The following is a 15,375-nucleotide window of genomic DNA, read 5'->3' on the forward strand; positions in this document are numbered from 1 at the left end:
TTGAATACTGCAATTAAAAAGCCCTCATTCAAAAGTTCAGTAATTTTCTCAGAAAATCTTGTAGGTGTTCATTCATTCAAGTCTAAGGTTATTTTAAACAAGCCCATTTATGTTGGTATAAGTATTTTGGAACTATCTCGAAATTTTATGTATCAATTTTATTATGAAAATTCCCAGTTGACCAAATGCTAGCAAATTTTGTGCTAGCGTAAATGGTGCCGGAATTTGAGACACTTTTTTAAAAAAATGCTAGCAAATCAGTTGCGATTAGGTCGCATTAGAGTAGCAGAATTGCGCACAAATAGCTAGCACGTAGCTGGCACAAAGCTAGCAAAAAGCTAGCATTTTGTTGGCACTTTGCTCTGCATTCTGCTACGTACATGCAACTAAATCGCGACTGATTTGCTAGCAATTTTTGCAAAAAGTGTCTCATATTCCGGCACCATTTACGCTAGCGCAAATTATGCTAGCAAGAAGCTAGCATTTTGCTAGCGTAGAAAACCTTTGATCAGTAAAGTAATTACTATTAATTAATTTTTAAAAATTCTGGGTGTTTACCTTTAACAGGTGGTAGTTTTCCAGGAAATTCCAAAAATTAGGCGACTGTCCCAGCTCAGAGGTAGCATAACGCTAGCATCTTGGGATAGTATAAGAAGAGTGATGTCACTCTTCTTACTTTTCAACAAGATACCACCTTGAGCTTATATTCAACTTGATGACACACTTTATCTAAGAGTAGCAAACTATACCATGAGAGAGATCGACGCTAGCAATTCGCTAGCATTATGCTAGCGCTTATGTTGAAAAATCTCTTTATTAAATAAAAAATGAAGTTTTTTTTTTAAATAGAAAAATTGTCAAAATTTAAAATTTGAAAATGAAGTATCAAACAAACCATGAAAAGGAAAAATTTCAAAATTTTTGAACAACATTTTAGTCCACGGCAATGGGAGTAATTGCACCCCCTGCCGATCCTCCGGGACAACTTTTTCCTCAAAGGGGACATCCTAAGGAACATTTTAAAGCAAACTTGCTGAAAAAAAAATTGGCCTTACTTACAAAATGGCGGCAATTTTGATTGAAAGGTCAGCCGAAATCGCAGAATTCGCGTTTCAACATAGGACGTGCACGAAATTTTTCAAACCTTACAAACGTAGATCGAAAGATCATGCAAAAATTCATCACCTGTCAAAATTTCAAGTGGTAAAGTACCTTTTTCGATTTTCGGTGAATTTTCAAAAATCAAATTTTGGCCAAAATGTGAGAAAAAATCAAAATTTTACCAAATTGACCAAGAAACCTGACATTTGGGATATACCCTATTTTCGACATGCCAAATCGATGGGAAACGGTTTCAACTTGTTTTGAGCAGTTCTGTATCCTCCAGCAGATTTTTGAAACTCAAATTGAAGTTGTAAAGCTCAAATTTATTCTGAAAACTAATTTCAATACGCTACGAAGTACTGCAGGTGAATTTCAAGTCGTTTTGGAGCCTCCAGCAGATTTTTGAAACTTTAAATTTTCACAAAATTTCATCAAACTGAGATGGAGAGTCGAAATTCATTCTGCAAACTAATTTTAATACGCTACGAAGTCGACTGCTTGTGGATTTCAAGTCGTTTTGGAGCCTCCAGCGAATTTTCGAAGGTTGTATGGCGTTTTTTGGAAAATTGGAATTTCCTAAAAGTAGCTGGAAGCTTCAAAACCATTTGAAACCTGCGAAGTAAATTTCAGCTTGCCAACTCCAATTGATTAATTAATGTTGTGGGAATTTCAAGTTTCAAAAGCCTACTGGAGGCTCTAAAATGACTTGAACCCACCTGAAGTCGTCTTCAGAGGGTGTTAAAATTGGAGTGTAGAGTAAACTACAGCTTTCCATGTCCATTTGATGAAATTTTGTTGTCCCCTTTAAGAAAAAAGTTGCCCCGGAAGATCGGCGGGGGGGGGTGCAATTACTCCTATTGTCATATGCAGGAATATTTTTAATGATTTTTGTATGCGCGCTGAGGGATGGAAAAGATACTTGCTCGCATTTGCTACAATAAATAACGCAGAAAAAGGTTTATTGGTGAGAAATGCGTAAGATCTGGTAGCACGTTCCTATCATTTGACTATAAAGAAAACGCCAAGTCACCAGATGCAGAAACTAGAGATATGCTTACATTTTTCTAGAGCCAGATGGCTAAGTAAATGCTAGCTCAGAGATGCAAGAATATTACCTGAAGTTTCCTATCATAAAACTGTGAGCAGGTACATATTAGTCAGTGATACGCTGGCATTAAGCGAGCAGGTATAGATTGAGGCAAAAGCTAGCTGAGATATGCGAGAATATTGCTTGAACTTTCTTGGCATAGAATTGCAAGCAAGTATCCATCAGTGATACGCTAGCATCAGGCAAGCATGTATGAAGTGAAGTAAAAGCTAGCTGAGATATGCGAGAATATTGTTTGAACTGTCCTAGCATAGAATTGCGAGCAAGTATCCGCTAGTAATACGCTAGCATAAGGCGAGCAAGTTAAAGTGAAGTAAAAGCTAGCTGAGAGTCGCTGGAAAACAGCTCGAAAATTGCTAGAATTGAATTTGCTAGCGAAAAACTGCAAGAAAATCGCTTACTTTTAGCGAGATAATTATTGCTGGCCACAAAAAGCGAGTAAATTGCTAGCAACTTATCAAAACGCGAATAAAACGCTAGCTTTTTGCTAGCATGTGGTCAACTGGGTTACCCGAAATTTTTAAAGGTCTTCCATTCCCACAATTATTATACATGGATACTGATAGTTTCATATTATCAGTACAGACAGACAATGTTTACCCATACATTGAAAAAACTTGTGAACAATATTTCGATACTAGCAATTACCCTATTAATCATCCATGTTACACAAATTTGAATAACACAGTCCCTGGATATTTTAAAGATGAACTTTATCCTGATCAATGTAAACGATTCATCTCCCTATGTCCAAAAGTGTACAGTTTAGATTTATTAAATAAAGAAGACAATATTAAAAAAATAAAGGGAGTAAAAACAGAAATAGTGAAAAAAATGAGTTTTGAAGATTTTTACCAATGTTTATTTGAAAACATCACATGTAGAAAAGATCAACTACTTTTCAAATCTATTAATCACGAAATTTTTACTATTGTACAACAAAAACGAGCTCTTTTTAATTATTGTGATAAGCGTTACTTTTATAATAATATTGATAGTTTAGCCTATGGACACTATAAAATGTCAGAATATATTAATGATGAAACATCCATTTAATTAAGTAGGTATCTATGTTTTAAAATTAAGTATAAAACATAAGCTTGTGTAGGTAAAAATATGTTATGCAAACATTGTACATAATATTGAATAAAATATATCGTAAGTGCAAAACAAACTTCTTGAGTATTTATTTGTTTCATTATTTTATCCAACAAGCCATCTTCTCGATATCTCAATTTGAAGATGAAAAAATTGATTAATTGGTTGATAAAATTTAAAACACAGTACACACCTTGAAACTGTCGAGTATGCAATTTATTCAACATACACGTCTTGGTAATAGACTGTTTGTAGGCACTAAAAATATGCACAAAAACGAAAAAATATGTACAGAAATGTGGGATTAATTCAAAACCACCCCAGAAACCGTGTTTGTATACTACTTGCGCGATCATTTTTTTCATTTTTACATTTTTTACCAGTAAATTTTTCAATAAATCAACTGGATATGAATGAAAACAGATGTGCAGAACATCAATGTATAATGTAATCATGAAATCCACTCACAGTTTATTTACAATACAAATGAAAAATGAAAAATGAAACTTAGTAACATTGGGAAAATTTATTTTATTCGTGCTTAAAATTGGTCATTTTTTTCATTTTATTTATGGTACTTGCATGATCGTTTAATATTTTTTCAAGGCTATAAAAACGCATGTTCATTGTTCATAATACCTATCTCTTACAGATTAAATTGAATAAAAATAACTTATGTATGATCAACACCAAAATCTTTTGAAGAACAATAATCAATAATTCAGATTAGGAAAAAGGGTTGATCCAGTACACAAAATCTTCAGAGAAGAGATTATTACGAACTTCATGTTCTAAACTTTTTGAAGCACAAAGTTGTAAAAAGTCGTCTGCACACACAGTAAAAATTCAACTTCGATCTGAAAAGTGAAACTGATGGAAATTTTTAGTGAATTGTGCACATTTTTTGGTTTATTACAAATTAAAATTCATACCTATTTAAGTGTTTATTGAAAATTTTGCGTAATTTCAATTCAAGGTTGACATGCATAAAAATCTGTCTGTTAAAAATGACCATTTCTTTACGAAATAGAAAAAAATGTATACCAATCGATAGTAGGTAAATTCTACTTTCTTTAGTTAATGTCCAATTGTCCAAACAAAAATTTTTCCGAATTCCTTCAATTCCAAGAAAATGGGGAAAACGTATTTATCCTATGATTCTGCTCTGCGCCTGTATTCATACCCTCTAGGCTCTTGTAGTCTTGTACCTACTTGGGAAATTTTTGCTAAAAAAACTCAGCAAAGTTTTAAAACTAAAGTGTTCGTAGACTTTTTCCTTATTTCAAAGTAAGTAGTACATACCTACTTGCATGAAAAGTTCACGCAAACAATGCATAATATCGTGCAACGTTTTAGAAATAGGTATTTTTAAAATTTTTAGAAATTAAAAAAAAATTGGAAGCAAAAATTTTTGTTTTTCATCAAGTTGTTTTTTAAAATCCTTATTCCATTTAGCTTTGAATTTAGTTTGAAGGTTTTTTCAACTTTTTGTATGCACATATTCACATAATGTGCTTAGAATGAGTTACGAAATTTTATTCTTCATCTTATTACCTAATTGTAAAAATTCTCAAAAAATAGTACTCACCTGAACGTATTTTTAGATGAAAACAAATTTTGTGTGCTTGAATTAGATTCAAAAATATGGCGGTTTCAAATTTCATTTCGTCAATATTTTCCCCTCGGGTAGCCCAAAAATGTTGAAAAAATTCACGTCACTAGTCTCATGTTTCCTCTACACATTTTGGGTAAATTCAAAAATTTCTGTTCAAAACTCATTGAATCATTGAAGTATGATTTTTCCCCCGAAAAAATTGTTTTTTCTGTATTGTGGGCAAGGGCAGGGCTGCATACCGATAAACATAAACGGTATTGGTACCAGGTATTGGTATTTAGCATACAGTTCCCAAAATGGTACTGGTATTTCGGTATTCTCCAATACAGATATCGAATTTTGGTATTTTGGTATTGGTATTTTATTATGTTGTGGATTTTTTTCAGTATCTGGTATTGGTATTGGTATTGTACCAATATAATACCGAATAAAAAGTGTGTTTTTAGGCCAGAATTAACAAAGTTTTTCGATTTTTTTTTTAGAAATTACACTTTTTTTCGATTTGAGCACCTCAATTTGCGAGTTCAAGGTTCATCATTATCACTTACAAGCTTTTCAATATGATAAATTTATTAGTTATTTTATTTATAATTTTGTAATCAATCAAAAAATTCAAAATACCACAAAATACCAATACCAAAATGTACCATTGAAAATTATTTCGGTATTGGTATTTTGGTATTAATACCGTTTCAAAAACTTTATCGGTATTTTGTAAATTGGTACTTCATCTGTCTGCTAATCGGTATTGGTAAAACGGTATTCGTAAATTTTTTCAAAATTTGCTGGTATTGCCGGTATTGGTATTTTGGTACTTATATTATCGGTATGCAGCCCTGGGCAAGGGGATGGGATGGAGAAAATTTTCGCTCCAACATTTTTTCAAAGGTACCCAACAATGTTTCATCAAAATTCTAAAAATTCGAGGACAGGAGCATTTCACCTATTTTTACGTGGGAATACCCGAAACAAAATCCTATTTTGAGTTTGACCTTGTTCTTCATATTTTGGAATTAATTTTGTGTTATTTAAAAATTTTTGTTGTTCAATTTTTAAACATTTTTATAAAAATTTGGAAGTAAAAAATCAAAAATTTTCTTTCCTTACCAAGTTGTAGTGTTGGGAATAATCGATTATTTTGAAAATCGATGATTCCGATTACGATTATTTTTCCAATCGATTAATCGACAAAAATTTACAAAAATAATCGATTATTAATCGATTAATCGATCAATTTTTTAAGTAGCGCAGAGTAGAGATAAAGGAAAATTTTCCACGAAAAGTTTCTGGAAATTTATGAAGGAAATGTCTGGTCTCTTAAAAATGATAAATTTCCATGGGAATTTATGAAAAAAAGGTGTTGTAAATTGTCAATTGTGAGAAAATCATAAAAAAAGTTGAAATTTTTTCAAAGTATTCTAGAAAAACATGAAATTTAACCTCAAAATACATAGTATGAATCAATTTTTACGTTTTTTTCAATATACTTTTTTTTACAAGTGCCAAAGTATTGAGAATCATTGTAAAATTTTGCAGGAAAACTCGTAAAAATAAGAAAAATCCGATTAATCGATTATTTCTGAAATAATCGATTAATCTGACGATTTTTCAAATAATCGGATAATCGATTATCATCGATTATTTTTGCCGATTAATCGTCCATTTCGATTAATCGATTAATAATCGCGCAACACTACCAAGTTGCTTTTTAAAATCCTTTCTAATTATTTCAATATTTTTATCTACAAATTTACTTTGAAGGTTTTTTCGTATATACATAATGTGCTTAAAATGACACACTTCAAAAAAATTCCTTAAAAAATTTTTTAAATCACAAAAAATCAAAAAATCTAAATCATTTCATAACATCTACCATATAATCACGCGTAACTGCGACCAACCAATACCACCTATAGTAAAAGGCCTGAGCGCTGTTTTGTGACGTCATCACTAATAGATAGTATGTACTCCGATAACGCTATAGAAATGAATGAAATATTAATGCACTATAATGAAATAAATACTGAGAACATTTTATTTTGCGTTTTGAATCACATTCTGATACTTAATAATCAATTTGAGATCAAGAGGGAATGATTTGAATGGAAAAATAAGTAAATATAAGCTCATAATCAACACTGTTTTTATCATTAAAGATGAGAACTACACTCGTTTATGATCTAATTTCTAAAAGAATATCAAGAAAAACTCTGGAGGATGACAGCTGACAATGAGGAATATAGCAAAGAAGTACAACACATACAAATTATTGTAAATATTATCGAATATACGCGAACATAATCTCCAACTCAAAGACTAAGGTATACAAAACGATCACCAAACATTGCATACATGACGGAGATTTCTCTCGAAAATTCGAAATTCTTTGCAAACATTGTATTTATGCCTGTTGAAATCCATCCTAAGTATTTTGGATTGGAATTTAAAGCTGCTTCAATTGGTTTGAGATACTGATGATTTCTTGTTTAATATCCATTATCCATCATAGCAGCTTTAGCATGGCTGGTCTAAGAAGTAGATTTGAAAATTAAAATGTATTGTAGATTTTTCTCCAACTTGATGCGATTGCATTGTTCACTAACTACTTATTTCATTACAACATCATTCCGGTACAACACACTAGTACACATTAATTTTCATTTTAATCTACAGTTTACATCACTATTCATTCAAATTACACAACACGAATGAGTCGCAAAATAGTATATTACTTAACTGTTCGGTAAAGTGCGTGAATACCAACGAGTGTGATTTTTGCAGCGCGAGCCGAAGGCGAGCGTTGCAAAGCACACGAGTTGGTGTTCACGTACATTTGCCGAATCGTTGAGTAATATGTTTTACTTAATTAGTATAGGTAAAGCTCTCAGTGCCTCACTGTTTAAAACAAGGCAGTTGTCTTTAAGTCACTATGCGTACAAAATTACACAAAAATGTAAAAAAAATTACAATTGTAGTTCTTTAATTATTTATCTAAATGGCAACCCTGCTTTACATTCGAAGCATGTTTTTCAGTAGATAGAAAAGATAACGTACGTACATGTGGTAGTGATTTTGATTTCTTGAATATGAATTTCTTTCTTCTTATTCGTTTAATTTTGAAATAAAGCAATGGGTGTTTGATTTTTATCTATCAGAAAATGAATTCCGTTTTGTTTTAGTTTATTTATTCACAAAATCAATTTCGATTTTTAGTATTTACATTAAAATGTGAAGTGATGATAACAAAGTGATGTGAATTTTACTGAAGTACGTAGTAGTTTAGTTATGTACTCGTACATACAATTTATTCTTCAAAAAAGAATTTTAAAACATGGTTACTTGATATCTTTTGAACACAAATTTCATCGAATACCTTCGAATGAACTGGCTGAAAGTAGATTACAGATTTACGTACATGTGATTTCTTACTTCTTTGAGTGAATTTTACTTCGTTTAGTTCGTTTAGTTTTGAAATAAATCGTGGATGTTCAATTTCTATCTAGGTATCAGAAAATGAATTTTGTTTTGTTTATAATGTGATGATAACAAAGTGATGTGAATTTTACCAAAGTACTTATATACTCATATTATGTATTACCGTTTATTCTCGAAATTAGTTACACTTCACTTGATCATTCTCAATGTGTGTTTTGTTTGTAAATCAACTCTCCCAAGGAATTATCAACAGGTACTGTGGTCTATGATGTTCTTACTTTGAAAAAATTATTCATAAAAGAATTTAACAACGTAACTTGATATCTTTTGAAAGTTGAAACTAAATTTCATCGAATATGTACGAATATGAGGAATGAACTGGCCCAAATCCTTAATCATAGTATTGAAAGTACAGAAGAATATTTAATTTAATAGTTCAGTTAGAATAGATTCGCTCAAAAACGTCTGAAAAATGTTATAAAGATTCACTAATCGCCATTTTATGCATACTCACATAGGTATTGTTGATATTACGGTTGTGTCACTGATAAACTCGCGTCAGTACCGTACTGCTGAAAGTAGCCGGTAAAGTGTAACAATACCGCTCTGAAAACAGTGCGGTACTGAGAGTTTTACCTATACCTATTAAGTAAAATTCATTTTTGTACACAAATCAAATAAACCAACACCATCTGTGATTGAAAACATCAGTACTACATTACTAGAACACATTTTATGACAAATAATAATTGAATTTCATAATTTAAATAACTTTTTTAACGAAAGTTTTACTCAATTTCACGAATTCGCCATTTAAACATACGTTAAAATTCAAATGGTAAACACAATCGAGTCATCTACTTGTGGTGACGTCAGAGCTGATAAGAATTCAGCGCTCAGGCCTTTTACTATAGGTGGTATTGGACCAACTGCGACCTACGTGTCAGGGGCAAGATATACTATGGCAAGTATCAGTTTTTTAACACGTATCTTATGGCGAGTTCGTCATCTAGTTTATACATAGAAGTCTGTGGACGGGGCTTTTTTCTTAACCCTTTCTTATCAGTCGTATTTTACCAAAACGTTGGATTTACGAGTTAAAAATGAAAATATGATTCGGTCATGATTAATATGCAATAATAATCGTAAAAATAATGTTCATCGAATTAATTTTTCAGTTTTAACCCTTGAAATTAATGCTTTCGTAAACGCTGATAAGAAAGCCCCGTCTGAAAAATGTAAACATTCTAGCCAGCTCACTAGCGCCCCTATGTGAGTGTCTGGTCCGAATGGATTCAAATAATTTCAAATTCAAAAGTCTTGAATATGATTTTTTATTCAAAACGTCAGCTGTTATTAACGTTCCAAAGTAATGACTAATGAATGTTCAAACTTCAAAGTTGTAAAAATATGCCGTGGGCAGGAAAATCCAACTTTGAATTGAAATTGCTCATTGAAATTTTTAATAAGCACACAAAATGATAAATGTTAAATGTTTCACAAAATAAAACCAAAATGTTTGGAAATTTCAAATTTTAAAAATTCGCTCGAGGTTCTGAAACTGCTCAAAACTATTTGAAATAGTTTCCAATCGATTTGGCGAATCAAAAATGGGCTATATCTTAAATTTCAGCTCTCTAGGTCAATTAGATTTGATACAATTTTGAATTTTTCCTATATTTTTAGCCTGATTTTTGATTTTTAAAAATAGAAAAAAAATTTTAATGCATTTCAGAACTTGAAATTTTGGCTGGTCAGTTTTGTTTATTATTTCGCCGTGCTTCTTCAGTCTGACTTTGCCCGATTCAAAAATAATAATTGTCATGTAAGGTAATATAATACCCGTTTCATTCTCATAAAACAAAAAATTTATTCTCAAAGACAGAGGTAAATCTTCTCTTGAAATAAATTAGATACTGTGCAATTTTCAACACTAAAAAATTTCTTCCCTCTGAAACAAAACGTATGGTTCTAATTTTAATCGATTTATTGAAAATTTACATCTGGTAAACGCAGATAAAAAAAAATAACAAAACGAACATTTAAAAATTATAAAATAGGACGTTCTGACATACTTATAAGTAGGTACACTATGAAAATAAAACGCAGGCGATTAAAACAATTCGAACAGAATAGAAAAAATTCTTCATATTTATATACTCGTACCTACATTTAGAATGTGTTTTAAATTTCAATTTTAACCCTCCCGCGTTTAATTAATCAGACAATAAATTCTCTACTTCCTCGAAATTCATTAATATTCTACGACTTAGATAAGACATTCAAAGTTCAAACTGTTGGTGATTTCTTGAGGTTCGAATTCGACAACTGTTTACAACCTTGTTTTTGCTCAACTAATACTTAGATCGATGAAATCGCTCACATCTCATCAGCTCCTCAACGAACTGTTTTGATCCTTCGAATTCATCGATATTCCATTGGGATAGCGCATTTAAACTACTATCGATGTCTATAGAATTGAACTTGTCGATTGTTGAATGCCCTCGCTTTATTAATCGAACAATAAATTCTCTAGCTCCTTGAAATTCATTTATATTCCACTTCGACAATGCATTCAGACTGTTGACGATTTGTTGAGGTTGGAATTCGTCAACTGTTGAACAACCTCGTTCACCTAATAGATCGATAAACTCGGTAGCTCCTTGAGAATCGTCGATGATCCATTTTGACAGACTATTCAGACTGGCAGCAACCTGCACAGGATTGAATTCGTCGACGAGTAAATTATTTCCACATGTTATCAGCTCCACGATGAAGTCTTTTGATCCTTCGAATTCGTCTATATTCCATTTCGACAGGGCATTTAAACTATTAGCGATGTCTAAAGAATTGAACTTGCCGACTGTTGAATGTCCTCGCTTTATTAATCGAACAATAAATTCGCCAGTTTTTCGAAATTCATTAATATTCCACTTTGATACCGCATTCAAACTGGTGCTGATGTCTTGAGGTTGGAATTCGTCAACTGTTGAACAACCTCGTTCAACTAATAGATCGATGAATTCTATAGCTCCTAGAAAATCGCCGATGTTCCATTTTGACAGACCATTCAGACTAACTGCAATTTGTAGAGGATTGAATTTGTCGACGAGTAAATTTCCACATCTTATCAGCTCCACGATGAACTCTGTTGATCCTTCGAGTTCTTCGATATTCCATTTCGATAGGGCATTCAAACTACTAGCGATGTTTTGAGATGTAAACTTGTCGACTGTCGAATGTCCTCGCTTTATTAATAGAATAATGAATTTCTTAGCTCCTTTCAACGTATCGACTTCCAACTTGCATAACGCGTTTAAACTAGCAGCAACAGCTTGAGGATCAAATCCATCAACTATAAAGCTTCCATGTTTAATCAACTTCACAATGAATTCTTCGGAACCTTCGAACTCGTTGATATTCCATTTAGAAAGTGCGTTTAAACAATTCCAGGTTGATTGAGAGTCGAACGAATCGATTGTCGAATTTCCACGTTTCACGAGCTGCATAATGAACTCCCTGCTTCCTTCGAATTCGTTTATACTCCACTTAGACAACGCATTCAAACTGTTGGCAATATTCTGAGAATCGAATCTGTTTACTGTCAGGCTTCCTTCTTGTATCAACTTGACTATGAATTCCTTAGCTCCGGGTAATTCGTTTATTTTCCATTTAGATAGAGCGTTCAGACTCGTAGCTATATGCAGAGGTTTAGATCCACTGCTCTTTTTTATACCTTTTTTTAATAACTGAATAATGAAATCTTTAGATCCTCGAAATTCGTCGACACTCCACTTGGAAAGCGCGTTCAAACAATTAGAAATCTCTCGAGAGTTGAATTCAAAAGCGATAGAACTGCCTTGTTTTAATAACTGAACGATGAATTCTTTAGTTCCAGACAACTCGTTTATCTTCCACTTCGACAGAGCGTTCAAGCTGCTGGCTATGTGCTGTGATTGAAATCCACCTGTTGTTGCGCTGCCTCGTTGAACTAAATTTGTAATGAATTCTTTCGATCCTCGAAACTCTTGGATTTTCCATTTCGAAAGAGCGTTCAAGCTGTTGGCAATTTCTTGAGAATCGAATCCATCGATCGTGGAACTTCCTTGTTCAATTAACCGATTGATGAATTTTCCAGCACCTTCGAAGTCATCGATGTTCCACTTAGAAAACGCGTTTAAAGCATTGGAAACGTTTTGCGAATCAAACATATCGACTGTTTGATTTCCGCATTTTACTAACTCGACGATAAATTTCCGAGTTCCTTGTATTTCATCAATATTCCATTTACATACAGCGTTCAAACTATTGGAAACTTCTAGAGCATTGAATCCGTTGGCTGTAGCACTTCCGCGTTTAACTAACTGAGATATGAACTCTTTGGAGCCTTGTAATTCGTTGATATTCCATTTACACAAAGCGTTCAAACAATTGGAAATTTCTTGACAGCTAAATTGATCGATAATTGCATTTCCTCGTTTGATCAGCAGAACGATGAACCCTCTGGCTTCTGGGAAATCATTAATATTCCATTTAGATAAGGCGTTTAGGCCGCTGGCGATTTCTATGGAGTTGAATTTATTTGCGAGTGAAGTTCCTTTCACAAGTACTTGAGTGACAAAGTCTCTGGATCCTTGTAATTCTTCGTTGTGCCATTTAGACATAGCTTTTAAGGTTTTTATGACGCCCATACAAGTATGTTTTTCATCTTCCGTATTATGCTGCGTAGAAGCGAATCCACTAGCCGTCGTACAACTTTGTTTCATTAATTTAACAATGAATTCGCTTGCTCCTTCCAACTCGTTCTTTTGCCATTTGGACAAAGCATTCAAGCTGTTGGCTACAGCATGAAAATCAAACTGATCGACTTTTCTGTTTCTAGGGTCTAGTAAATTGTTTCCTTGATGGATTAGTTTAACGATGAAAGATTTGAACTGCTGGACTTCGGTTACTTCTTTACCATTCAGTTGAACAGTAACGTTCCAGATATCTTTTCTAAATATATTCCAACCAGATAGCGCGTTCAAGGTATGCGCGATTTGCCACGGTTTTAATTTATAAACAGATTGGCGATTCGTGTCAAATAATTGATTCGCTGCTACTACTAATTTAACGATCAGTTCTTTGAAGTTTTCTCGATCTTTGTTATTCCATTTCTTATCAAAAACACGAAGTCTTGATAGAGTATTCAAAGTACCGCAGACAACATTGGCATCAGGCTTGCCCAAAGAATCGTAACGCTTTGTCCATTCTTCAACGAGAGTGTTTATCTGATCCATCTTATCTTTGCTCGTGGAAGACAACTTTTTTGAAAAATCGGAGTGGTTTTGATAAGTAGAGAATAGCTTCATTTCGCTATTTGTGTGATTGTGTCGCGATTTTTGAAAAAAATGGGGGTGGTTAGGAAAACTGAAAGATACTGGTTTTAAAATAGCATTATGATTATGAGTATGAAGCACTTGCTTTGAAGAATTACAATGATTTCGCGAGCTGCCACTTTTGGAAGAATCAATGTAACTTTGTGAACTGGGCAGTACTCTACCGCTACAGATTAAATATAATGTCTTCGAGAGATGAGAACGGTCTCGTAAAATAGAGAACATCTTGAAACTCAAATGATGCAGCTACTTTCAACGAAAAAATCCTACGAAGCACTGCTCGACGATCAGAACTTTGAGAAACCAGCTGTGTGAAATTATTCCTGAAACAGATAGGTATAGATATTTTATTGTAATTCGTATTAAATTTAAGAAAAAGAAAAAAAAATCAGAAAAACGGCCGACTTCTTTTGAAAAATTCAATGATTCAACATAAGGATGAAATTTTTACAAATTTTTGGTATTACTCGATCAAAATAATTGATAATTTGTTGGAATCATATCAAACTAATCCATCACAAATTTTGAAAAATAATATTTTCGTAATTTTAAACATAATTTCTTACTTTAATGAGCGATTTACATCCGAAATAGTATCTTCATCGAACTGTTTAAAGCCATTCTTGAAAACATGACATACGAAATTGTAACGGAATCCAAAGAAAGAAATTTATCATTCAGAAAACTCATATAATTTCAACTTCTGCGTTTTACACTGAAAATATCACAAATCATCATCATTTTGAGCAATAACGTAACTACGAATAAATACATATTTCAAACCGAATACCATACAACAAATGACAATAATAAGAATGGACTAGTAAGAGAATACTCAAATACAAAAATGAACTCACAAACGTTATTTCGAATATTCCTTTCAGTTGCTAAGATGCAAATTATTGCAGTTTCACCTTGTTTGGAAGAAAAAAACTCCACTCATCGAGTAAAATGTAAGATCATTGAATCCAACCAAGTTTCGCAAGTTTCACTTCAAAGCTGCATTAGGCTTGTAGGTACAGCTTTCAATATCTGTCAACAGAAAATTAATACCAACATTAGATAAGTATAACTCACAATAAATATGTGAATCTTAAAAAAAAATTAAATCATAGTAGGTACAATGATAAATCGAAAATATCTGATGTTTCAAATACAAAAGAATTTCAAATCATCGACCTCAAATTGAGTTTATTGTCATTGGCGAGGTTATACTGACCGCATATAAAAATTATTTCATCATATCGATAATTGAAAACTTTTGCTGAGAATAAAATAAACGTTAGTGTAAATCTGATCTTATAATGTTTTTTGTTGTACTTACGAATTATTCGCCAGGAATTAATACCTCTGTGATAGGATTAACGTGAAAATTGGTTCTACAAGTATACCGGAACCGGAATGAACAACCTTGACGAATTTTCAACCGAACCGAATCAACGAGCACGAGTATTATTTCATGTAATGTTCATTCAGTCAAATATAAAATTGGACTGAAGTTTAAAAGTACGTACTGTACCTTGTAGTGTACCGACTGTACGATTTAATCATAAACTTTTCGACTCGAGATTCTTTTTCAAAATTCAAAATTTAAAAATCGTTATCACTATTTTCAATTTTGTTATCACATGTTTTCA

General features: G+C 32.6%; 1 protein-coding gene across 1 annotated transcript; it reads right to left on the reverse strand.

Moving 5' to 3' along the window:
* Positions 1–10,324: 10,324 nt before the first annotated feature.
* Positions 10,325–15,375, reverse strand: LOC135836828 (uncharacterized). The gene is made up of 4 exons (XM_065351875.1): positions 15,063–15,375; positions 14,596–14,770; positions 14,305–14,453; positions 10,325–14,061 (listed from the first exon to the last, which is right to left on the reverse strand). Exon 4 carries the CDS (start codon positions 13,961–13,963, stop codon positions 10,715–10,717), a length of 3,249 nt encoding a protein of 1,082 aa, XP_065207947.1. The 5' UTR covers positions 13,964–14,061; positions 14,305–14,453; positions 14,596–14,770; positions 15,063–15,375; the 3' UTR covers positions 10,325–10,714.

The sequence above is a fragment of the Planococcus citri genome, chromosome 2, assembly GCF_950023065.1.
Source record: "Planococcus citri chromosome 2, ihPlaCitr1.1, whole genome shotgun sequence".
Lineage (NCBI taxonomy): Eukaryota > Metazoa > Arthropoda > Insecta > Hemiptera > Pseudococcidae > Planococcus > Planococcus citri.